Source organism: Antechinus flavipes, chromosome 4, assembly GCF_016432865.1.
Source record: "Antechinus flavipes isolate AdamAnt ecotype Samford, QLD, Australia chromosome 4, AdamAnt_v2, whole genome shotgun sequence".
In the NCBI taxonomy this organism is placed as follows: domain Eukaryota; kingdom Metazoa; phylum Chordata; class Mammalia; order Dasyuromorphia; family Dasyuridae; genus Antechinus; species Antechinus flavipes.
In genome coordinates, this window is record NC_067401.1 from 8,779,544 (window position 1) to 8,805,495 (window position 25,952).

Consider the following 25,952-nt stretch of genomic DNA (forward strand, 5'->3'; position numbering starts at 1 on the left):
ACTATTAGGTGGAAAATGAATTTAAAATAATTATAAATCTAAGAAGAAAAATAAAAATTAGGTCATTCCACTCCTGGCCTCACTTTAACATACAGTGCTTACCTATCTTCTTTATCACCATCTTATTAATCTAAGAAACATAATTCTGCCCAGCTTCAATTTCTGGGTTTCTGATATTAAAACAATCTGTAGTAATACACTCAACTTCCTTATCTGAAATAAAGCATCATACATCATGGGTTCTACCTCATTCTGAAATTCTTATAAATCAACCATTCTCCATCACTTAAAAAGAGAGATTAATTTAGAGAGAACAAGTAAGTTTCAACAAAACCAAAGCCAAACAGCAAAGATCCAAGTAGGTTTTAAGTAAACCTAAGAGGCCAGAACAAAATCAGAATAGGTGTATGTGAAACCCCATAAATTGTCACTTCTAGAACAAAGGCAGAATGTGCAGTGCTCAGTCTGGAAACCCTGGGCCTAGATTCTGCCTTGGTGTGAAATACACTGAACCGTTCTGCACTCTCCCCCCAAATCCCCGGCAATGATCTTCACTGATAGAGGCATGTAACCCACATCAGTAACTCACAAGTCCAGACCATCAAAAGATGAGGACACAGTGCTTTGAAGAATTAGACTAAAAACAATCTAAGCAAAGCCAAGAAATCAATCAAGAGAAGAATGACTTTTCAAGAGTAAGAAGAAATATCTTCAAGATTCTATGGCTTTTTCAAAAAATTTTTTGACTATTTTACCTAGAATGATTTCTCAAGAGTAACAAGAAACATCTTCAAGATTCTATGGCTTTTTCAAGAAATTGTTTTACCTAGAGATATACAACTCTAAAGATGCAATATTTAAATGGTCCAATTTGGATACTTCTAGACTTGAAGTTAAAATTTCTAACATTAGTTTTAACTATGATCTATAAAAAGAAAACCTCTGTTGACAGACTATATTTTAAACTATATAAAATTCACATCTATGATGTAACTACTTTCTAAGTGTACAAGTGGGAACTATGGTTCTGACTGTGGTACACAGGGGATTTCAAAAGCTTTAAAGACTTACAACTGAAACACACTGTATATATCATGACATCTCTATTATCTTTGCAGATCCTACAAAGAACAGATAAGCAGTACTGCAAAACTTTCATATGTGAAAGCAAACAAGTCAGATTTCTGCCTGTAGGTATAAAGATCTTACTATTTTCAAAGACAGAAGGAATTATTCTTTCTTCGATTGTAGTCTGGCTCTTCTCTGTCCTTATGATTAGGGCTCAAACCCCGAGACTTGAGTGGCTGCTGGGAGCAGACTCATCCATCCTGTCTCCCTACTGGAAAGAGTCATTCCCTTCTTTTCCTTTCACCAACTTTGTACCCTAAAACAATTTACAGTACTTCCAAGTTAGGAAATGTTTTCTTCCCAACAAACTAAGGAAGAATTGGAAATTCTCAAAGACAAGAGTTGAAGGAATAGTGGAACAGGATTCAAATAGATGCCAATCACATGCCTCTTCCACTTGTAATACCAACAGGTTTTTTTTTTTTTCTACTATGTCTCGTTGAACCACCAAACTGGCCCTGAACTCCCATCCATTTCCCTAGGTACACATTTTAATCTCTCCTTTAAAGTCTTTTTATTCCTGTGATCATGAGATCCATAATAAAGCAATACAATGAATATTTATTAAGCGCAATAAATGTAAGGCTACAGTCTGGTGTTGAATGAGCTTTCAATTCAATCCATCAAGAAAAGAACAACAAATACAAAACACAATATTATATGGGAAAATCTGAAAAATCAGGACACCAAACCTGATGGACTACAAAAATCCCTACTCGGACACATTATCTTCCAGAGCTAAGTGATGTCACCTCTCCAGAGAGGGATAACAAATTAAGGATATGTATTTATTTCTACTTTGCCCTCAAAAATATTTTTCTTCAACTTCCTCCTATACACTCACTGAAATATGTTTTTGATGCCTCTCCGGTTCCACAACTCAACTGGCACAGCACTGCGCCATAGCCTCCAATCACCGCTTCGTATACAACACAGCTGACAATTTCTCCAAGCTGTCACATCTGGGCAGTTATGGTTCCGATACTCCAACTGCCCAGGGCCCCGCCTAGCCCCCTCTGGCTTTGACGTATTGCTCTCTGGAGGATGCCAGCTCAGCATTATAGCCAACCGACTGGCTCTTGTGGAGTTCAATGTGTCCTGGAGGCCATTTCTTAAAAACAAAGAAGGGATCACTGGGAAGGCTGAGCATGCTGCTGGCACCCACTGGGCAGCTTCTCTTTTCATTGACTTTGGGGTCACCTGAAATTGAGTCTTCTTAGACTGCAACGAATCATAGTCAACACAATCTCCCCAGAACTTTGATGTTTCAGAGGCACTTCTGCCTTATATATTGTAGTTAACATTGAGCAGGGTTTTTCTACCATGAAAAATAAAATAAAATGTAGTGTTGACCTTGGCCTGGTCTAATTGAGTGGACTTCCTAAGGAGAAAGAGCAATGAAAGGGCACCTGTGTGCATGTTTGACCCTCAGCCAACAGTGGTGTTTATGGAAAACTTCAGACAGAGCAAAAGAGGCCCTTAGCCAACACAATCTACAGCTGGGAAGCTTGGAGCCTACAAAAGCCCACTTTCAAAAAGCAAAAGAAGAATTATGGGACAGAGATGTATCAACTTGTTTGTACACTAGTTTTCTACCTTAGATGCCAAATAACCTCAGTTGTTATATGTTGCAAAGTGTTACACACAGACACACACACTCTCTTATATAATCTGTGTGTGTGTATATATTTATTTGATGTTTTCCTTTTATACTCAATTACAAACCTTAATGTCACAGAGAACTGAGAAGTAAGGAGGGATTAAATATTCCAGACAATTTGCTACTGAATAATCTGACAAGCTTATTTTTGTTTTCTTTTTTTTTTCTGGGGGAGGAGTGGGAGAAAGGAAGAAACCTATGATTTTACAGCTATAGGGACCTACTTGATCAAAATAAAATCAGTTGTGTCACTCTTTTTTAATCAGCTTAAGAGTTGCAGGGGAAGTGAGGTGAAGGGATTTGCTGACAGTCTCATACTCGGTATACATCAAAGTCAAGACCTGAACCCAAGCCAGCTCTCTCTCCTTCTCAATCTACTGCAACACAACTCCAGCAATTACATTTAACAGTCTGGCTAGGAATAGTAGTGTGGTTAAAGATAAGTTACTGATGGGCTATTGGCTATTTTGGTTTAAAGAGACTGGCTTTTGAGAAAGGGAAGCACTCTGGGACAGCCCTGGGGCCCAGAGTAGACTCCTGGCAATTCTCAGAATCCTGTATGTTGGCAGGGCCAGAGACAAGCAAGCCCACATGAAGAAGGGTATGAATGCACATGTTCAAAGAGGGTATTTGGGGAGATTCTACACAGGAAGGAAACACTCAATAAGCCAGGACCCAAAAACCTTTGGCTTCCCAGTATGAATGCAGCCAATCTGGGCTCTTTGGGATTATGTTATTCTCTATCATTCTGAAACATAATCAGTCCAGAGAACGCATGAGCTCACCTTGACACATGACAAAAGAGAGGCTTCAGAACTCCTCTGACAGGATGGTCATGGAATACAGATTTAAGAGTCATGCTAGGTCTGATCAGGCAAACAAATGAAATGCCAATCTATAGTAATGGGGAGTGTCTTCAATGTGGCTAATGGGGATCCTTGGTCAGGAATATAGCCACATTTTCATCTCTCAGAAAACTGACATATACAACAGATCTGGCCGTCTAGGGTCCTGGAAGACCTCTGGCCAAGAAGACAATTATCTCTCTGCTGAGCCTCTAGGAATACTTTCTTTTTGTAATACATCATTTAGTTTTGATACGTCTGGGAAGTTTCCTTATAGTTTACTAAAATAATGTGGTAATTCTGTACTCTGGAAGACACCTTTCTATTACGTTTTGTCTCCCTGATTTGTCTTCCAAATCTTGTCATTTTTATCTGATTTTTTTTTTTCCTCTTCTTTTTCCAAATTAATTATTTTTCTGAGGTGGGTTTTGCACCTTGATTCCTACTACTATGCCATCTTCTGTAGTAACTGTGCTCTCAACTGCTTCCCCTGATATTTTAACTTTCTTTACACCATTTCCATGTCTCTATATTGTAGTTGTGTCTGCTCTTAGCTGTATTCAGATTCTGTGATTTCTCCATCAGCTGAGCACATGGGTCTCTCTGGCAGTGCCTGCCTTCATAGCACCAGTGCAGATCACCGTCTCTGGTGCTCTGATCACTGCTTTTCTCAATCAGCACTGATCTTTGATCGGTTTACTTTCTAGTTAAGGCCATTTCTGGAAAGTCTGTTAGTTTTTAGGATGTCTACTCTGATTTAGAAGACAGGAGGAGAAATTGTCCTAAGGAGGTGCATTTCATCAATTTCCACTTGCCTTCTTCCAAATAATCTAGTTCCTGGTCTAGACTTTAACAAGATTAAAAAATGTCATTCAAAGAATTCAAAATCCTGTAAAATGAGCACCAGTTTCATAAAATAAATTTCTTTGTACCCCAAGAACTCAAAGTTTATGTTCTAAAATCCTAATATTTCTTGAGTTGTGACTATCCCTATTAAAATACAGTATAAATCAATAATAAAAATCTAGTAGGGTTATGATAACTATGAGAGTTTATTTTACTAAAAATAATTTCCAATTTCATCCTACTTCTAGAATGCTATATAATGCTCAATTAATAGCTAATCATCATTTCTACTACCAAATGAAGGGAAAAGGAATGACTAAAACAATACCCCACAAGTTCTTTTCCTAGGGTTTACCTTCCATAATTCGGAAGGTCACATAATAGCTATCAGATTTTTAAATGCTGTGCCTGAACTTGTATTGAAATGTTTGGTATTAATTAAACAAAGAAAGAATTAATTTTATGTTTGTTTCACAAAAAGAGCCAAAGTCCCCAAGGGCCGATTTCCCTCCCAAAGGAGTATTACATGGGTCCACATTAATAATTTTCCCAGCAGGTCTCCAATAGCTCGACCTGCAAGACACAAGGAGAGTCTTTGTTCCTCAGATCCTCTTATATAGGATGTTGGACCAAAGTTCTCACATCAGCAGCTAATGGAGAGGAAAAAAGTATTGCACTGCAGGGTGTGCCAAAGCTAGCCCCACAGCTCACTTCAGTGTTGACACAAGTGAGAACACAGAAAATGTCCAGCTAAACACTACTACAGCACTGAGCTGAATTGTCTGTGCCCTTAATTTACTGGGATTCAGTATATTTGCCACCAAAGCAAAATTTCCTTAAATACCCCCGAAGCTACCTTTATAACTGAATTCTTCAGTTCTACAAAGAAATCACTGAAAAAGCAAGGCCCTAGATATTACTACTACACTGCACTATAAATGTGTTTTCCCCAATGATATATTGCTAGTAGTACAATACTGGAACCTGTAATAGCTATTCTAAATGGGAAGGGCAGCTGACAAAGAGACAGATTAATATTTTGGTCTATTTCTAACCCTACATTCTAATTCTGGCTTTATCACAACTGTGTCATTCTGAATAGTGATTTTCTCATCTGTAAATGAGGAAGCTAGACTCAAAAGTCTCTTTCAGATCTCTGATCCTAGCATTCTTGTCCAAAAGAAAACTTATCTAAATTGACAGGAGAAAAGGAGTTTTTATTAGTAGAATTATCTTATGCTTTAACCTACAATAAAAGAGAAGATGAAATGGAAAGTTGTAAAGAATTTTATCCCTTTGGACCTCCAAAATCTTAAGTAAGATTATACAAACTTACTAAAGTCGGATTCTGATTAGAGAAAAAAATGCACCCCTTCTCCAAGTCAGCTTTGGAGGATTTCTCTAGAGCTGCTAAGGTTTGTGTTGGGTAAAGAAAGACCTCCTAATAAACCAGCATTCTTTTCCACATGATCAGAGCTAATTGGCCCCCCTGCAGACTAAGTGACCAATCACATCAGCTTCAGAGGAAACCAGCCCTCACTGCATTATAAACAGAGGAATGTGAACTGTAAACCCAGTTCAACAAGAGAGCCCTAGACTTGTAAACTAGACTTGTAGATAGGACTGTCTGCCTAAAGCGATACATCCCTCCTAGATTCCCTAAAGACCTACCTTTGCACATTAGCCAAAGCTTCAAAATCATTGGTAAGTATTCAACTATTAAAAACTATTAATTTCGGGGGGTAGTGGTAGATAGAAAGGTTATGGTCACAATTAGTTATATCCAATATGGGTAAATCTATGAAAACTTAACTAAACAGAAAGGCGGAAATTAGGCTATTTCTTTGAAATATTAGAAATGGGACAGACCAGTTGAAAATATTACTGGAATTTCTCATCACCTCACTGAATACATGCCTGTAACTGATTATGATTCATAAACTTCACTTGGAGAATAGAATGCGTCTCTGGAAGGAATTCCAAAGATTTTTTAAAAGATTATGCTTTGCTTTTTACTCCAGTAGGGATAAATTATGAGGAAAAACTCCTAAAATGGGTACTTGAGAATCTAACATTAAAGGATTTAAATGTTGTCATAGCTGTTATTTTCAATAATGGATACACACTCAACTCCCTTTCTCTATCCCCCCCTTCCCCTACACCCACATTTTCTCTCCCCCCCTCCTTCCCTATAGCCCAATTCTAAATCACTATTTAAGCTGATGTTTAAGAATGGAATAAAAAACAATTATTTCTATTAAAGAGGTAAAAAAAAAAACCATAAAGCTTATAAATTGGTCTGAATGGGCTTATTTTATAAATTTGTCAATTACATAAAAAGGGGAAGAGTATATAATTCTCAATAAAATCTTAATTGTACTGAGCCAGTAGCAAATGTAAATAACTGATTAACTGAGGTGACATTTACAGTTATGGTTTATCTTTACTATGGTGGATGAGTTATTTTAAACTATGGCAGAGATTTAAAAGGGGTAATATCTGAACTTTAAAGAAAGGTCTATTAGACTTTTTTTCTTTAAACTCATCAAAATGGCAACATGTCTGTGTGCGTGAGAGAGAAAAAGAGAGCAAGAAATCTTGCTCTCATCAGATAAAATTCTCTCAAACTCTCCTTTAAACTAATTTTTTATTACACAATTTAAGTTTATGAAAATCATCTAAGAATAAGTTAGAAACAACATCTATATCATATTCATTCATCCTCACTTATTCAAGCAAAATCTAATTTAGTGAATGGTAAGATCCCCTTAAAAGATGATAGTACAAAAAAAAGTATTAATAGGAAAAGCAAGGAATAATTCTTTTCCCTGAAGCAATGGTTGGTGATTAAAAACTATATATGCTGATTGCTAGGCGTAAATTTCAAAATAGTGAATGAAATATGCAAAATATGGAAAAGCAGCATATGGGCTTATGGGATATGAACATATCACATGATTTAGCAACAGAAAAAAAAAACCTAGAGAGTGTGGTCCAGTCAACAGAATGCTCGACTCAGAGCCAGAACACCTGAGTAAGAAGAATCCTGGGACTCGACCACTTTCTAACTTTGTGAGCATAAACAAGTCTGCCTCATTTTTTTGAAATGTAACTTCAGAGGGGTAATTATTACTCCACCTCCCTGGAGATATTATGAGGATGAAATCACTTTGCCTACTTGAACCTGTATTCTATATATTCACTATTATTACTATTGTTATAACCTAAATCCTGCTCAATTCCTTCTGAACAATCTGAGGCTATGGAATACGAAGGGTCCTATGCAGGGTTACACTCGCAGCAGCACTGAAGGCCACAACCCCAAGTGCCAGAGTTTTCACAAATGAAAGGGACTCCTAGAACACAACATGACACAAAGTCCTTACCGTGAAAATGAAATATTTAAACTATCAGGAGCAAAAGAGAGAGAACAGAGGGGAGTCAGAGATGGGGGTCAAGAGCAAGGGACACATGCTGAGGTAGGGGAGGAGATGACAATTAAAATTCAAATAGAAGCAACTCTGTCTTAAATGCATTAGTGATTAGGAGATGTTTGCAAGAAAAGGGGTTAAAAAACAGAGAAGTTAAACTAAGCAGGATAAAATGCTTGAGCTATCAGGAATCAAAAGGACAGGGCTACATCAACTAATACTGAGTCTGGCCCTCCACTCCCTACAGGGTAAGTGAGGATGCCCAGCAGGTAGACAAGCTCCTTAAGTTACACACAACTCTAGTTCACAGATGATGCTGTTTCTGCTAGTCACATCTTATATACATATGTATATGTATGTATGCATGTGTCTCACATCAGTCCGGGCACTTAAGTTCAAGACGATCAGGGACTGAGTCTTTATTAAGTAAACACTGGATCTCTCCTAATGCTCTTTGCGCACAGGAAGTACTTAACTGGCTTATGGTAAAAATTTCTAAACCAAGGAGATCTAAGTGTGAAATTAACTAACTATGATTCTTGTGGAGAAAAATTCCAATTTAAGTAAAACAAAACAGAACTACAAACTAAAAACTGACATGCAAATCAGCAGTCTATACACTGAAAATCACACGTAAACCTAGAATCTCGATTAAAGACAGTGAGCTATTCATATTTTATTCTTCTATGAAGAAATATTAGAGAAAATGAAAGTAGACCTAAGTAAAGGGCCAGGGCAAAATCTAATGAAATTATGCTTATTAAAATCATATTCTCCATTTGCAGCAGTATCTTGAACTTCCATAAAAATGACACACACACACATATAAAATATATAATGGACTTTCTATTAAAACACTGTGCCTAAACAAAATCAGTCATTAAATAGTTATGCAAAGGAAACAATACCACAAATGATGATATTTACAAACATTTTTATGTTAAGGGTCTGAGTACTTACTAACAAATTATTTCATTTACAATCTTCTTTACACTTCAAAGACTTATTTTTAGGATGACATCAATTCAGCTGTGTTACGGACAATTTAGCATTAGAAATACATAAAAGTCAAGTAGCTGAGTGGTACAGTGGATACAGCCCCAGCCCCAGAGTCAGGAGGACCTCAATTCAAAGACAGTCTCAGACATTTGACTTGTACTAGCTGTATGACCCTGAGCAAGTCAATCAACCCTGACTGTCTGACCAAAAAAAAGTATAAATGTAAAGTTTAAGGGATCAGTTAATCCTAAGTAAACTTATGAGGAAAACTGGAAAAGAAGGATGCTCCTTTTTTCCTTTTAAATGTTTCTGAAACATTTTAGATTGAGGATTCAAATCCAATGGCTCAATAGAAGGAAAAAAGGTTTCAGAATAAAAATTACAAAAAGACATAAATAAATCTGACAGAAAAGGGGATTGAATAACTAATCATCTAATGATCAGCTGTGATCTGCCCAAAAATCTACTTTTTGACTCTTCAAGTCAGGCCAATGGGTATCAAAAGCGTTTCCACACTGAATGAATCTACTAGGATCCTTCTTAAGCAAACTTATTCCAAATAAAAGATGTAGAAATAATAAAAATGTTTCTATATGAAAACCGTAACCAATGGGCTCCTGCTGTTTAGATATATTCTTTTAAGAAAAAAAGTAATCAGCTCATTTGCTGTTTGCATAAGCCCCTTAGTATACCAAAGGAGAACCTGAGCCACAGGAGGAGGAGTGCAGGTGAAACACACCCAGAGACACTTAACAAAGGAAAAACAAACTTCCAGTGAGAACTTGCAATTAAATTGTTCAAACTCTCATTTTTATTACATGGTATCTTACCATCCTTCTTACCATCCTTATAAAACCGACTATTCATTTTACTTAACTTTTGAAATGTGTTACTTTTTTAAAATAACACTTGTACAGAAAAACATACAAAAAGTTTCTAGACTATAGTTCTTTTTATTTCCCCCTTCATATAAAGAAATTCTATAAATTAGCACCAATCCAAGCTCAAACTCCACCCTTCAGTCATAAACAAGCATTTATGAAGGGTCTGCAACGTATAAAGTGCTGGATCCTGGGGAGAACAAGACAAAACAAAAAGAGCCGTATCTATTCTAGGAGTACTGAGGACTGAAGTGACAGTGGGGTGGGGGGATGGACAAATAGCCCTAAGCCATGCACCTCTTGAGATCACTCCTATGTCTTTCTATTAGAAAATAACTCCAGCCCAGTAAGTGCAGTTAGTCAGTCCACAGGCAACTCCTTATTAGGGGCACACTAGGAGCAGACACTGTGTGAAGTGCAAGGCACAGAAAAGGAGGCCAAGACTAAGCCGACTTTGCCCTCAGGGAGCTCGGAGCCCAACAGGAGAGAGAGCCTGCCGACAGCTCTGTCCAAACAAGCAAAGAAGGCTGGCCGGCATTAAGGGGATCTTGGAGCAGGTGGCATTTTATCTGGGGCATCAGGGATAAGGAAACAGGGAGAGAAAGGGTTTTGGGCATCGGAGGAATAGCCAGTGACCCACCTGAGACAAAAAGGCAAAGCCCCTTCAACAAGGATTTGATGGTGTCCTTGGATCCCAGTCTCCTTGGGGAGAGGAAAGGGTACAAAGACTGCAAAGGAGGAAATGAGGTTGTGAAGGGATTTAAAAGCCAGAAGGAATCTTTACTTGACCTGAAGGTCCTGGAATTTCCTGAATGAAAGGTAGGAGGGGGAGAGAGCCATGGTCATTCTAAAATGACAAAATGTTAATACCAGAAAAGCTTTAGAAGCTCTTAGACCCTTACTGAGAGTAGGCAACTCAGACCCAGCAGGAGGAAGTGACTTGCTCAGGATCACACACTTTCTCAGTTCAAGAAGAGGAAGGATAAGATTTCAGATCAAATGGCAGCTCTTTAGTGCTGTTCCCACTACACAATGAATGAACAGATGGAAGGAGGCTTGTTATGCTCCATTGTTACATGTGCTGTTATGTAACCCTTCTGTCTCTAGGGTAAAACCATCTAAAAACTTGGCATAAACTTGAGTTTATGTTAATTGTACAGGAAAGCTACTTACAGAGTGTAGATGTGATAGAAAAAAATGATACTGTGTAGTAACTAGAAATTTAACTTCCAAGTAATTCCAGCTTCTGACATCTAAATAATATAAAGTAATAATAGTCTTACTTCATTAGTTACTTCTTTCTATTCTCAGTCTTTTACCAACTATAGGAAAAGTAATCTAATCAATATTAAATAAATACCTGTTATGCAAACGGCATTGTGGGAAATGCATGACAAGTTAACTGAATGGTACAGATAAATACTGTCAAGGTTTTGAGGGGGAGGCGATCACTTTTAGCCATTGCCTTTCTATGTTAGCGCAAGGCGGTTGTCTACCCATCAGCTACCAACAGGTCCTTCTGATTTCAGAGCATAAGGGCCAACGAGTGCATGGCTCCACTCCTGACTCAGAAACGTAAGAGGATGGTTACCAAAGATGGCCACAGCACCATGAAGATAAGCAGGTCCTCGAGAATTTGTCACACCCGTCTAGCCAATCTGTGGGGAATCCTAATAGACCTAAAATGGCGGTGGATGTTGGTGGTCTATCCCGCATCTTTTGTGATTCAATGGCTCGTCTTCGCGGTCTTCTGGTACATTTTAGCTGAAGTGAATGGCGATCTTTGGATAGACCATGACAACCCTCCCCAAAACCATACTGTCTGTGTAAGATATGTCACCAGCTTCAAAACTGCATTCTCTTTCTCACTGGAGACACAGCTCACGATTGGCTATGGTACCATGTACCCCAGTGGCGAGTGTCTAGCTTCCATTACCTTACTAGCTGCCCAAATGCTCTCGGGACTCATGCTGGAGTCCTTTATCACAGGTAATTTGTCTTTGTTCTCTCAAAAATGTGACTATGAATTTTGGAAGGATAGGAAATTCTTGTAGCACAGAGAAAGAGTAACTTCTGAGATGTGTTCTCATTAGGACAGCAGTTTCCAGGGGACAGGGAGAAAAAAGATTTCCCTTCCTACTCCCAATTGAGAGAAACAGTAATAATTCTATACTAAAAATGACCTCATCAGAAATTCTCATCCTGAAAAAGCTGCTTTGCTAGTAAATCCTTACACTTATCAAGCTCCATGGGGATTCTACAACCTTTTCAAGAAAGTTGTATCTAAAAGAAAAATTACTTTGTGCTATTTCCAACATTTCCTCTAGCTTGAAGGAGTGAAGGATCTATAAGAGAGCAAGCAATATAGCAGCTAAGGAGGAGGATTTCCATCTAAGTCACAGAAATCCAGGATCCCATAATGAGATACATTTCTACTTGGGAAGACATAGCTTCTAAATTATGAAATATGCCTTCTGCATCTTAATGTAAGCAACAATTAATTTTTCTTTTTTCTCCAATGAAGTCCAAATTTCCCTCTCATTTCATCATCTCAAGTAATACTTACAGACCTCCCATTGAGGACACAGTACTAGAGTTAGGATTACATAGAAATGGACTAAACGCAGCACACATTCTAGATAAAAATCCACTAGAAACTAGGTTGCAAAATCATGTCACAGACCTATTAAAAACTCTTTGGGAAAAGTCCCTCAGGTAAGGTGGAAGCCCTTAACTGGACTAACACTTTTTTAAACCTGGTTTTCAAGTCATTTTTCTTTTCTAAAGCATTTTCTGAGTCCCTCAAAGAAACACTGAGTAAAGAATCAGGAGAAATGAATCCAGGTCATAGCCCTACTGTGATCTTTGGCTAATCTCCATGCTTTCCTTTGGCACCTGGGAGGCAATAAATGTAAATAATCTGGTGACAAAGACTTGAAAAGTCTTCAAATTAATATAAGCTCAAAAATACATGCTTTCACATGTTGCCTTTCAAATATGATAATGTACCCTGAGTTCATTCAAAAGCAACAAATACTTAAAAATTATCATAAATAGAACTTGATACAAATGCCAACGATGGCAGACAAGATTCCTCCAAAGCCTGTACTATTTTCAATGCAACATATCAACTTAGGACAGCTTCTATTTCAGCTTTAAGGGTCTGGCAGCTAACAAAGTGCATTTCCCTTTACCATGTGCCCTCCTCCTCTTGACTCTACCAGTCCAAAACAGAGAGGGAGGAATAAACCAACAGTTTCCTAAGGATAGTCTGTAAAATGCAGTGGTCTTCAAACCAGGATGTACAATGGGGGATGTGTAACCAATTAGAAGGAGAACTCTTGTACAGTACAACTACATTTGCCCTTATTCCCATCAATTTCTCTGCTATACAAAATATCTCCAAAAGGATCATCTCGATATCCCATATGAAATGAAGCATTGACTATCAAGGCACAGGAAATTCTATCCCTGTCTCTATCCCCAAGACTACCTTTGGACTATGGCAAGAGCCAAACCCTCTTCTCTTCCAAACTTCCCGGCTACCATTAAGGGCACAACGATATTTCCAGTCACACAGGCTCTCCCAAGTTCCATATCCTCCCAGACACCTCGCTTTGGCCCCTTCCCACATATCTAAAAAGTTGCCAAATCTTGTCAGTTCTATCTCTCCATTAACAATATCTGGTGTCTTTTTTTACTGACCCAGAGTTCACTCTAGTTTACACCTCGTCATATCCTACCCAAGCTAATAATATAACAGTCTCCTAATTGGTCTATCTGATGTCTTTCTTCTCTCTAATTCATCTTCCCCATAGTTGACAAAATGATTTTCCTAAAGCACAGATTGGACCATATCACTACCATTCTCAAAACCCCAGAAGCTCCCTATTGATTCTAAGATAAAATAGGACATCATAAAAGTACACTTGAGGGGCAACTAGATATTGCAGTGGATAGAGCACCATACCTGAAGTCAGGAGGCCCTGAGTTCAAATCTGAACTCAGACACTTTCTAGTTGTGTGATCTTGGGCAAGTCACTTAACCCCAATTGCCTCAGGGAAAAAAAAAAGTCCACTTGGGGATAAGTTTTATAACTTACATAATTACTTATATTGTAATATAGTACAAGTATAATTTATAAGTAAATAAATGTACACACTGTTGGGTATGTACTCAACAAAAGTTTTTAACAATTGGGGCACATTCTAAAAAAAAAAAAGAAATCTTATTATTTGAGTCTGCAATCAAAAAAAGATGGAGAATAATAATGTAGTCCAGACAGTCCCAGTTGTGTGATCTCAGTCAAATCATTTAACCTGTCAAAGCTTCAGTAATTTTCTAAGTCTACAGTGAAGCGAGATGGTCACTACACTGATGAATCAGTGGTCACCACCCCCACCCCAAAATCTAACCAAGAAAAAAGGAATTTTCCCATTCCCACTAAATGAAAGCAATTCTATGCATATTTTAAAGATCTCTATTTAGATCTATAGGAAAAACACATATACCAAAAACACATTTTTTCCTTTGAAAAGTTTTGTCCCAACATGCACTTACTAATACACAAACTATTCCCATGTCTTATCTAAAAAGTTTACATTCCCCAAAGAGCTTAGCTAAACCAATTCTAAGAGACAGTATGTGACACTTAGATACTAGCTCCTAATCTATTCTAAAAAAACGATATCTAAAACAAAGAATTTAACCATCTAACCTTAGAAATCATACCTAAAATATAAGCAGTTTTGCATCTAACCTAGTCTTAGAAATGTTACCCAAAATATAACACTACACTATTTCATAGAATTTGGTTACTATTAGTTATAAATAAGTCTGTAACAAAATCAACTCTTTCTAATCTAGGTGCCTTTGTGGCAAAGATCGCCCGCCCAAAGAATGGAATTTACTCCATCCGATTTACTGACTTGGCAGTAGTAGCCCACATAGGTGGTATACCAAATCTGATCTTCCAAGTGGCCAACGTTCAACCTAGACCACTCACCAACGTCCATGTCTCTGCCATTCTCTACGAGGAACGAGAAAATGATCAACTCTACCAGACCAGTGTGGACTTCCACCTTGACAGTATCAATTCCACAGAATGCCCATTGTTTATCTTTCCACTGACCTACTATCACTCCATTACACCGTCGAGTCCTCTAGCTGCTTTCCTTCAGCATGAAGATCCTGGCCATTTTGAATTAGTTGTTTTCATCTCAGCTATTCAAGAGGTCACAGGAGAACCATACCATAGGAGGACATCCTACCTACCATCAGAGATTATGCTGAATCATTATTTTGCCTCTATAATTACTCGAGATTCTAATGGTGAATATATTATCAAAATGGAGAATTTTGACAAAACTATCCCTGAATTTCCAACAGCTGCAGATCCTAAGAGCCCCAAAAGGACTGACATAGGAATCCATATTAATGGACAACACATTGATAATTTTCAGATCTCTGAGACTGGGGTAGCTGAATAGATTCAGAACGTGAATACATTTTAAAAATATATTAAACTGCTTAACTAGTTGCTTTTCCCCTCATCATCACTATTCCACTATCTTTTTCTTCATTTACATCATGGCATGCAAAAGATGATATATGATCACACGTGAGACTAGTGGATGAATGAACTGCAGACATTCTGAAAATATAGCACCTTGCAAAGTTTTCTACCAGATGATTTCACTAATGTGATCAAAGTTACAGTGACTGAAAGAAAAATTATACAGACTTCATTACTGATGACATTTAAATATGATTTGATATTGTTTGTAAAAGGCAATGAATTAAAAAATGTGATCTCAAAACAAAAACTCACTCAAAGCAATCCAATTTAAATCTGTGAATTAATTTAATACATAAAATTCAATTTGAAGTAATTCCATGCAATGTAAATTCTCCTTGGATACAATTAAGTATTTTATACAAATTATCACACTTTTCAGAAGCAATGAAGTATTAAGTATTGGCCTTAATTTTTAAGAGCTAATAATGAAATTCACAAAGACATGCAATTTTAAGTGTTTAAAAAATTCTTATGAAAGCAAATCTGACCTAACTCAAAAAACTTTAGTAAAAGGAAAAAAAAAGACTCTGTGGGGACTGTTTTTTAAGTTAGTAGCAAATGATTTATTTTGGATGTAAGAAATAATGATATATGTGCTTTGTATCTTTTCATAGAATAATATTTCTCTGACCATGCTATGTAAAAATGAACCAGTTTTAGGGCCAAAAAAAAAAAAAAAAAAAGAAAAAAAAAAAAGAAACAGTGATACTTTTGATTTTTAAGGATCATAAAAAACAAAGAATATAAGGTAATACTTTTGATTTTCTAAAAATATATAACCCACATTACATTTATGTATAGTATTTAAAATAGCTAACTACAGTCTATATTTTAACACTGAATTTTTTTTAATAGAAGAATTACTATATACATTTTTTCCTATAGAGATTAAAAAACATAGAAGGCAAGTCAATGTAACTTAAGAAACTTAAAAAAAACCAAAACATATAAAAAACAGAATTTTTTTTTAGGAGTAAGATTTCACTGACTTTGCTGGTAAGAACTGTAGAGACTATGTCTATCTAGTCCAACCACTTCCTTTGGCAGATGAACAAACAAAGGCAGAGAAAAGTTAACCAATATACTCTAAGCCACAAAGTAGTAAAGATTCAAACACAGATCCTCTAGTTCCAAAACTTCGCTCCTTTGACGACCTTACGAGCACTGTCTTGAAAAAGTCAGATTCAATTTGTCAAACTTAAAATGACATCATTTTTACTTTAAGGAAAACATACAAATGACTCCATACTGTAACTTAATAGGAAACATAACCATGAAGACTCTTTAAGAATTTAAGGATTCAAACACACAAACAACAATTAAACATTAAACAGAGACTGGTAAGGAAGTAATATTATCTAACTTGAAGATTTCTATATCAAAGAATTAAGAACAAAATTTCCTCTTCTAAATTCAAAGCACATAGATTCTACTGAAAACACAAAAGAGTAGTAGCAGGTTGGACCAGATGACATTCGAGATTCTTTCTAACTCTATTATTCTATGATAACTATATTTTAATCATCTTTGTGAATGGATTCCTTACTCTTAAGTATGTCTAAAGTATATCTATGTCAGTTCTTTCCAATGATGTATTAACTTGGTCATTAGACAAGAATATCACAATCTTACAAACTATATTAATGTAGAAAGGAATAAACTAATTAGAGGTACAATGGAGACCCATGAAAACAATCAGAAAAAAACACAAAATTGGCGACCCAGTCCAAATTATCTGAAAAAGAATTGTCTCTAAAACCTGACTGCCAAGTGTCCTTTCATGACTGTTTGAAGACAAACTTTGAAGGAGCTCACCAAGTTTGGAATCTGTTTTCAATTATTGGACAGTGTTAGAAAAGCTATTAACTATATAGTACTAAACTCTCACTTGGTCATAGTTGTTTCTATCTAGTTAAGTTGTTAGCATACATGAAGAGTTGGATTGGACAGATCTCAGGAGCTCCTCCAATCCAACCTCCTTTATTCTACAAATGAGAAAACTGCAGGATATAAATCCAAGTCCTGTGACTCCAAATTCAGCCTCTATAACACACTGCTGCCTTAAGACAGATTACTGCTTTTAAAAGGCAGTGATGGGGCAGCTAGGTGGTGCAGTGAATAGAGCCACCAGCACTAAAGTCAGGAGGACCTGAGTTCAAATCTGGCCTTGGACACGCAATACTTCTAGCTGTATGTGACCCTGGGCAAGTCACTTAACCTCAAATGCCTCAGCAAAAAATTAAATAAATAAAAGGCAGTGGTGTTTTTTTCATGACTCAGATTATAAAAGGTATTAGAGAAGAAATTAAGAGACCTGTGTTCCAGTTCCAGCTCTGCCATATGACTATGAGTCTATTTTTCTCATCCATAAAAAAGATAGAGTACAAGATGATTTCTAGTTTCTTCTATCATTCTATGATTCTGTGATGTGCCAACTCAATTTTCATAGTTTCTGATAAAAGACAGACAGAGCGCACAACCTGTACTCTGTGAGCATTATATGTTATACTGTCATATTACAGCCTTCCCTTTGAGATAATTTTGGCAATCAGGAGAATCCATTTGTAAACCTCACTTGGATCTAATGGACAGATCTTGATTCACAGTAAATACTTTCAGAGATAGAATAGGAAAGTCATTCTTTTTCTCAAGATACTAACCTTACTTTCACCAAAGTCTGGAGCAGTTTGCTGAGGGACCCCAACCTATGGTGTTTGCATATTTGCAGTGAAGGAACAGGGAAGAAGATATGAAAAACTAGTAAGCCTACAACACTGAGTACCTTTGAAATGGTGAAGAAAAGCTCACGAAGGAGCTATCCCACAATATGTCCCTGGATTCTCAGTGCCTGCAATTCTAAAGATTGCCAAGGATATACTTCCCTGGTGAGATCATTCTATCCCTAATTGAGCCAGAATTTGTATCTAGTGAAGAGTCATTCACTCAAATATCCTCTCACCTATTCTAATCCATATAACTTTCCTGGTTTTCCATTTACTGCTTACTATGATAAAGAAGCTTACTAATCATTTATGATTATCTTTTGCATAGCAAGTTGTTTATTAGAACCAGCCAAACTAGAGAGTATGAGTATAAGCTGACTGTTAGCCTCTCTTGGAGAGTGATAAAAGAGCTTTTACCATGGACTCTAAAAGTTTCATACTTTTGTTCATACATTCATACATATGTTAGGATTCTTACAAGGTACTAAATCAGTGGAATTGATAGAAATTATAATTATGTACCTAATTAATACTTACTAGAGTTCTACAAGATTCACACCTTTAAGAGAGCATATATAAGCTAGGAGCCTCAACCAGGATTCATTCTGGGACACACAGAAGCCAGGATTCAGTCGAGGAGTTTCGCAAGTTGGAGAAGGCAGCTTAAGCTCTCAGAACCAAGACTACAGAAGACCTCTAAGAAAAACTAGCCGAGCCTCAAATGGAAGGAGACAACAAAGGATTTGGACTTTTCATATCTGGACTGCATTTGGGGAGATTACACTGAATTGAAATGAAGACTGCCTCCAGAAGCCCCCCCAAGAAAGCTGCTCTCAGAACATTACACTTTTAGATTACCAATATTCAAGGGGTGGTAAATAGACTATCCTTCATGGGGATTGTCCACAAAGGACTATCAGAGCCTTAGAGAAATAATGGGACAAGGCAAGATTAGCTAGCTGTTCATGCCACACGTAGGTCAGCTGTTCTATGCTAAAAGCATCAACATCTATAATATATATGAGTCAGGGAAGTTAAGTCAAAGCTAATACACTTTAATTGATAATCCATTTAGCATTCCTAAATGCTGAGAATTATAGTTAATCTCATAACTATTTTTCAAGACTGAAACTTTCAGAATAGAGCATAAGCTAATACAATAACCACTCTATTTGAAACAAGCACTTGAACCTTTACAAGAGAGCAGCTGGATGGCAGGGGAACAGCTTGTGACAGCTAGACATAATGGGATCCCATTTCAGTCTTACAGTAGTGTTCAAATTTAAGTGAACCAAAATAAAATAATTTATTGATTTATACAATAACTTTAACGTGTCTAAAAAACAAACAAGAAAAGGAAAGAAAGAAGGGAGAAAACAAAGGGAGGAAGAGAGGGAGGAGGGAGGAAAAAATGGGAGGGAGAGGAATGGGGGGAGGGAGGAGGGAAGGACGGAAAAGTGGGGAAGGAGAAAGTTCTTATAATCGATCCTATATGGATCTTTATCATAATAAGATTCTGCTCTAGCAAGGTTGGAATCCCTTTCCAGGTGATAATCTTTCAAATAACGTTATCACCCACTCTCCTTCCCCCCAACCTAAGACTTCTGGTCTCCTATTAAAATCATCCTTTAAACCTAACCTCATATAGCACAATATTTCAGGAAATTCATCAACCCATCAATGTCTGTTAAAACATGGTATCCAGAACTGAACACAATATTCCACCATGTTTTGACCAGAATAAAATGCAAGGGGAGTATCACCTCCATACTTCTTGGAAAATAAAAAACTCAATGCAGCCCAAGGCCATATTCTGTGGCTGCCAAATGACACTGTTGAATTGTACCACTTGCCAGACCACTCTCATTCTATCCCATGTTCTTCAGAGTTTTGTTCACTGTGTTCTTGTGAAGATTTTTTGATATCAAGTATTTTTATTTCTACATCATTTCATGTTACTTTATTTTGGTCCAATTAGTCCTAACCTATCAAGACCTTTCTGGATTCTAATTAGTCTGTATGTTACCAGCTTTTGCACCATCTGTCAGTTTGATAAAGAAGACATCTCTTCTTTTATCCAAGTTATGGAGACAAGTCCAGATCCCTGTGGCAACTCACTGAAGGCTTACTTTTACATTACATGTCTTTATCTAAATGCTTTGGGTCAAGCTACAGAATTAATTCTGAAACTAACTGTGCTATCATCTAGCAATTCTCTCCCCATTTTTCCTGTAAACCTAAGAAACTTGATCAAAGTTTTGCTAAAATCCAGGTAAACTTCATCTATAGCATATCCCTGATTTACTGACTTGAGAATCCTACCCAAAAATTTACATTAGTGTGCCATGCTTAATAAAGTCATGCTGTCTTGGATCATTACTTCCTTTTCCACTAAATCTGTCCCAAGTTGGATCCTCAAAGAGGATTCTTCAATTAGCCTAGTGACAAAAACCTTTTAGATTTTTTTTGAGCATATACTTTAAAGTTTCTTTTAAACAGAAAACTATGACCCTTATAAAGTGAAAATGCACAAATTCTATCTGTTCAAACTCTCACGAGGATTTATTATTTCCCCTCATTTGGAAGCCCCCACCTCTTTGGTTTACATGGGAAAAGAAGATGGAGAAGGATGAATAGTGCATTTAGTGATAAACAAGTAAAGAAAGAGGACATATTTAGAGACATGTTGAGTTAAAGCATGAAACTATGAATGTAATACTTGCTGTATTTTTTTTTAATGAAAGATAAAAATGGTATAAAGAAAAGGTCTTTTTAAAAGACTATGATAATAACTATTTGCCAGTGAAAAGTTATTTTTGTTTTTATTGTTGTTGCTGTGTTTTGTTTTAAAGATATAGTATACCAAGAGGTTTTCATCCTCATAAGATGCACTTATCCTGCTTGAAGCCCAGAAATAGAATGCTGGATTTAAAATCAGGAAGACTCCTCTTCCTCTAGCCTTTATATACTTACTACCTGCATGACCTTGGGCAAGTCACTTTATTCTGTTTGCTTCAGTTTGCTTAACTGTAAAATGAGCTGGAAAAGGAAATGGTAAATCATTCCAGTATTTTTGCCAAAAAAAAAAAAAAAAAAAAAAAAAAAAAAACTCAACCCAAATGGGGTCACAGAGTCAGACACAACTGAAAACAACTGAATGAAAATAAGCAACCAGATGCACTTGGGTTATGAAAAAATAACTGTACCTTGAAACTTACATTGAATGCTTTCTCCCTAAAGACTTTCTTTGACAGTATTTCTTTTATACTCAACCCATAACTAAGTCCCTCATTTTTCCAGCATAAAATTTGCAGCATACCTAGAAGAATGCACACTAGGGAAAGAGGGGATGTGGAAGAAGGAGCAAGTATAACAGGACCACACATTACTTTTACTCCCAACAGGAGCATCTAGCACCGCCTTAATGTATGCTGCACAAACAGGTAGTAAAGAGTGACCTGGAGCCCTCCCAGTAAAAACTAAGAGTTTTTTGATCATATTGATCAATCATGTGTCAGACAGAACAGATAGGGAAGTCTTGTTTAGGAATGACTTGGACTCCACATGACCTCACCCTCAGGTACCTTCTGATTCTGTGAAATAGTCTTACAGAATTCACTATGAATAAAGAAGGGTTAAGAGCAGAGCTGATGGTCAACATCCTTACGTTTAGCTAAATGAGCCAAAAAACTTGCCTCTGATAGTAACCATGAAACATCTAAAACATTTTCAGTTTCTCAGTACTTCACATCCAAAAAGGGTTAATTATAATGATATACTCACATTACAAAATTTACTTATCACCTTATTTCTTGATATGTGTAATACTTAGTATCAACCAGGAAACTTGGTATAATGTAATCTAGTACTCATTCCACGAGTTCTTAATTTTTGTGGAAGCAATTTTAGTCTCTGCTCTATATCACAGAAAGAATGTGTACATTAGATTGCCTTCAGATTCCCCATTTATAGATTGCAATTAATCACTCCCAGTCTCCACAGTAATGGGCACAAACATAGTGATGGCTAACTGGAACCTGCAGGAGTCCTATTCTTTAACATAGCAGGATTTAGAGAAGGGGAAGCCAGCCAGATTGGGAGTCAAGAGAACAAGAGGGTCCATATTTTACTCGGGGGCTTCCTGCTTCTTATCTACTCCTAGACATCAGAGCTCTCTGGACTCTAGTTTCCTCATAGATTAACATGAGTTAACTTGAAAATCACTGCTACGTCTAAATCTGAGTTGTTCAACCACAGTCTAAACAACTATCAGGTATATGAACTTTTATTTTCCCCAAAAAAAATTCACTCGAAAACCTAATACACTCTGGGAAGACTTCCTTCCCAATTTTAATAACTCAATAAGTTCCCAAACATCAGTATTGTAATGAAGCCACCAAAACTTTTTGCTGTATCGAAAGGGAAAGGCCCAGTAGGGAAAGCATTTTTTTTTAACTGAATACACCCTTAATATAGATACTTTATGTGGAAAACAACCCTCATGGGATTAATACTATACAATGCAATCCACACACATGGTTTTCCATGAATTATTTAACTCATCAAAAACTACTGGTTTTTCCCCATATTTTATTTGATACTTAAAGGTGGTGGCTATAACTTCTTAATCACTTTAGTAGCATCTGTAAATCGTGTGGAACAATATGAATGGTATTCCATTATCTTATCAGTTAATCAGGCCAGATTTGAACTCATCTCCACACCCATCTAGGAGTATTATGAGCAAAATTAACTTCACTTTACAATCAAAGAAAAAGAGACAAAGTGACTTCCTCAAGTTACAAGCTAGTAAGGGTGAAGGGTAAGATTTAAACTCAGGTCTATTCTGACTCTAAATCCAGCCTTCAGTGTATTCTACCACAATGCCTTTCCTTTCACAGCAGTATTTGGAATCATTCTTAAGACTTCGTTTTGCAAAAAAACCTTTCACCAAACTTCCTGTCCTGAACTCTGGGCCATACTCTGAATCCATAACTGTTATCCCTTTTCTAATTGGAAACTGAAAATGTGCTGCACATTTGCCAAGTAATCTAAAGCAAGGCTTTCCAAATGGAAAAAACTTAAACCTCCAAATTTTCTGCCATTACAACCTATAGTCTGCTTCCTGCCCCAATCATCTTCTCCCACAAAGTGATACAGATCAGCCTGGGATGCAGATAAGAGTCAAATACCCATGATGAAACCTTGCCATGCCTCTAATTAGACACCTACCATATCCCACACATAGGGAACAGAAGGCAACTCTAGGAGAACTGCCTTAATTCCTTATATCCTCGTGTAACTCAAAACTGAAAATAAGCAATTAGAGAATGCAAAGTCATAATTCAAACTTCCAAACAAACACCTTACCTGAATCTTTTCGCCCTGGTTTTTCAAACCGTCTGTCTCCCCTAGAAAAACAGAAATAAACTTTTGAACAAGGACTTTGATCATTTCACTCCGGTTTTGGTATACTTTCTTCTTAGCTTAGGACTAACAACCAAAAAGAGGACTAAGACTTGCTAAAAAGTCTCATTGAGCAATCTGAAAGGACAAGTGTTTAGCTGTTCAAATTCACCTTTAATCCCAGTCAGCATTTTACTAGAGGTTAGATTAGCTATCCCGAGAGACATTGGATGACTGAAAACTGTGATTCTACAGAGAATGGGGCAGTCTTTGTTTCAGGGAAAACCATGGGGTATGAAAAACAACAGGTATCTTCTCAAAGGCAAGAGGCTGTTTCCCTCCCACGAGTCAATGATGAACCCAATTCACTATTGTTTCACAGTTCAAGACATATGTACTGGTGGAGCGGTGTGACTACCCACTATCCACCCAACTGTAATGACAGTCTGGACAACAGGCTTTCTGCATTCATTTAGACCATCTCATGTGGACAGTTAGGGCCATGCTCCATTAAATTCTATGGATCTGGAGAAGCAGATCGTATATCCTATATCTAAGTAGGATATAATATAAAAAACTGAATGGAGGATATAAACGTGACATGACATTTGAATTAAATGGAATATTATTGTTTCATAAGAAATTTTCTAAACTAAAGAATTTAGAGAAATTAGCTAAGGTTGATATAAAACTCTCAGAGTGAAGTGAACAGAACCAGGAAAATAATTTCTACAGTGATATATATATAAAGGAAATATAAATATATGTATATATATTTATGTATATGATAACATAAAGGAAAAGAACACTGAAAGACATCAGAACTCAAATTAATTGAGTGAACAATTATTTCTTCAGAGGACTGATGGTGAAGAATGTCTCTAGCTTTAGGCAGACAGCAGGTGGACAACACAGACATTTTCAGACAAGGCCAATGTACTGCTCTGTTTTTCTTAAATATACTTAATTGTTTAAAAAAAAATAGTAAAAAAATTAGGGGAAAGGGAAAGAAGAAAACTACTGGGAATAAGCAACTTTTAAAAAAAGATAAGAATATCAACAAAACATTTTTAAAGGATATGTATACAGCAGAAAAAGCCCTTCTGCCAGTCGTGGAACAGCAAGAACAAAGGATAAGCAATGGTAAATCCCCATGCACAATATCAAAAGAAAATGAAGAAAGTCCCTAATCCATTGTTAGGACACCCTATAGAAAATTTACATGAGGACATTGACAAGGGGCTGCACAGATATGAACCCCTAGATAGGGTGCAATCTATACAGATGGAAGGAACACCCACATTTGATCAGATTCAACAAGCTACTGACAAAGTATGGACAGTCTTGCTGAAAACACATTTGTAAAGTGCACAAGAATATTGTTTATCAGGGATATTTTTCCACTGGGTTTATTTCATCTCTCCTCTCATAATATGAGTACGTTTTCAGCCCAGGCAGCTACACAGACCATGGAGCTAATCCAACTTGTAGAGTGGCCTTGCCCCAAACAGAGGAAAGGGAAGTGGTCCCAGGGCCCACGTTTGAAGCTGCAGAGGCCACTGAGGCAGGGGTTACCTTTCTTCCCAGCTCTGTGATCGGTGCATTTCTCGGCCACCGCCACCTCGCCCAAAGCCACCCTCAATTTCGTCAAAACTTCTTTGGTAAAAACCACCTTCACCTCTGCCTCGACCTGCAGAGACCAAAAAACACAATAAGTGGCCATTATACCAAGACATTCTCATAGCCATCAAAAAAGAGGGGTTTCTATTCACTTTCCTTTTTTTTTTTTTTTTTTTTTTTTTTTTTTTTTAAATTTTTACAAGGTAGTCTTGCCCAGGATCTCACAGCTGTTAACTGTCAAGTGCTTAAGGCCAAACTTGAAGTCAGGTCCTCCTGAATCTAAAGGCCAGCACTCTATCCACTATGCCCCTTAGCTGCCCTTCTATTAGTTGTCAATAGCCACTAAGTCTTCCTAGATACTGCCAAGCCATAACTACATAGTAAAACAACTTTCCATTCTATATATGCGAGAGGGAAAGAAGGTAACAACTTTATCCAAGCCATTGATAAAAATGTTCAACAGATCAGGAATGAGGAGAGGTCATTTAAGCCACTAGAAATGTCACTCTAGAAAAACAATGATCTATTAAAGTTTTTCTCTTAAATGTTCAAACAGCTAGGAATGAACCCATATGCACTATAATCCAAATTTCATTTCTCCAAATTATCTTCAAAGATAGCAGAAGGAAGTTCATAATTTTAAAATCAAACTGTATCTATGGCGTTCTTTTGTTCTAAAAATCTAATCACTTCAGCAAAAAAGTAAATTAATTTGCTTTGGCATGACTGATGCAAAGCTAGATACCCATGTTATTTCCTAAGGCTTGTACTAAGGGACCAGAGATTGTCCTTTGTAGGATCCATTCCAAAATTTTCATGAAAATGGATGCCAAG

General features: G+C 36.9%; 2 protein-coding genes across 2 annotated transcripts in view; one reads left to right on the forward strand and one right to left on the reverse strand.

The window, feature by feature from the left end:
• GIGYF2 (GRB10 interacting GYF protein 2) overlaps positions 1-25,952 on the reverse strand; it is a 137,961-nt gene that overhangs the window by 48,108 nt on the left and 63,901 nt on the right. The window contains 2 exon segments of the mRNA XM_051999328.1: positions 23,463-23,503; positions 25,074-25,188. Of these exon segments, the coding sequence (XP_051855288.1) occupies positions 23,463-23,503; positions 25,074-25,188 (156 nt within the window).
• KCNJ13 (potassium inwardly rectifying channel subfamily J member 13) lies at positions 6,053-19,417 on the forward strand. The gene is made up of 3 exons (XM_051999329.1): positions 6,053-6,183; positions 11,320-11,779; positions 14,658-19,417. Exons 2-3 carry the CDS (start codon positions 11,341-11,343, stop codon positions 15,278-15,280), a joined length of 1,062 nt encoding a protein of 353 aa, XP_051855289.1. The 5' UTR covers positions 6,053-6,183; positions 11,320-11,340; the 3' UTR covers positions 15,281-19,417.

Excerpts from the sequence above, each read along its gene's own strand:
- KCNJ13 (XM_051999329.1), top strand. The coding sequence starts at position 11,341 with ATGGCTCCACTCCTGACTCAGAAACGTAAGAGGATGGTTACCAAAGAT. Across the intron at positions 11,780-14,657 it reads GCTGGAGTCCTTTATCACAG|GTGCCTTTGTGGCAAAGATC; the intron begins GTAATTTGTCTT and ends TTTCTAATCTAG.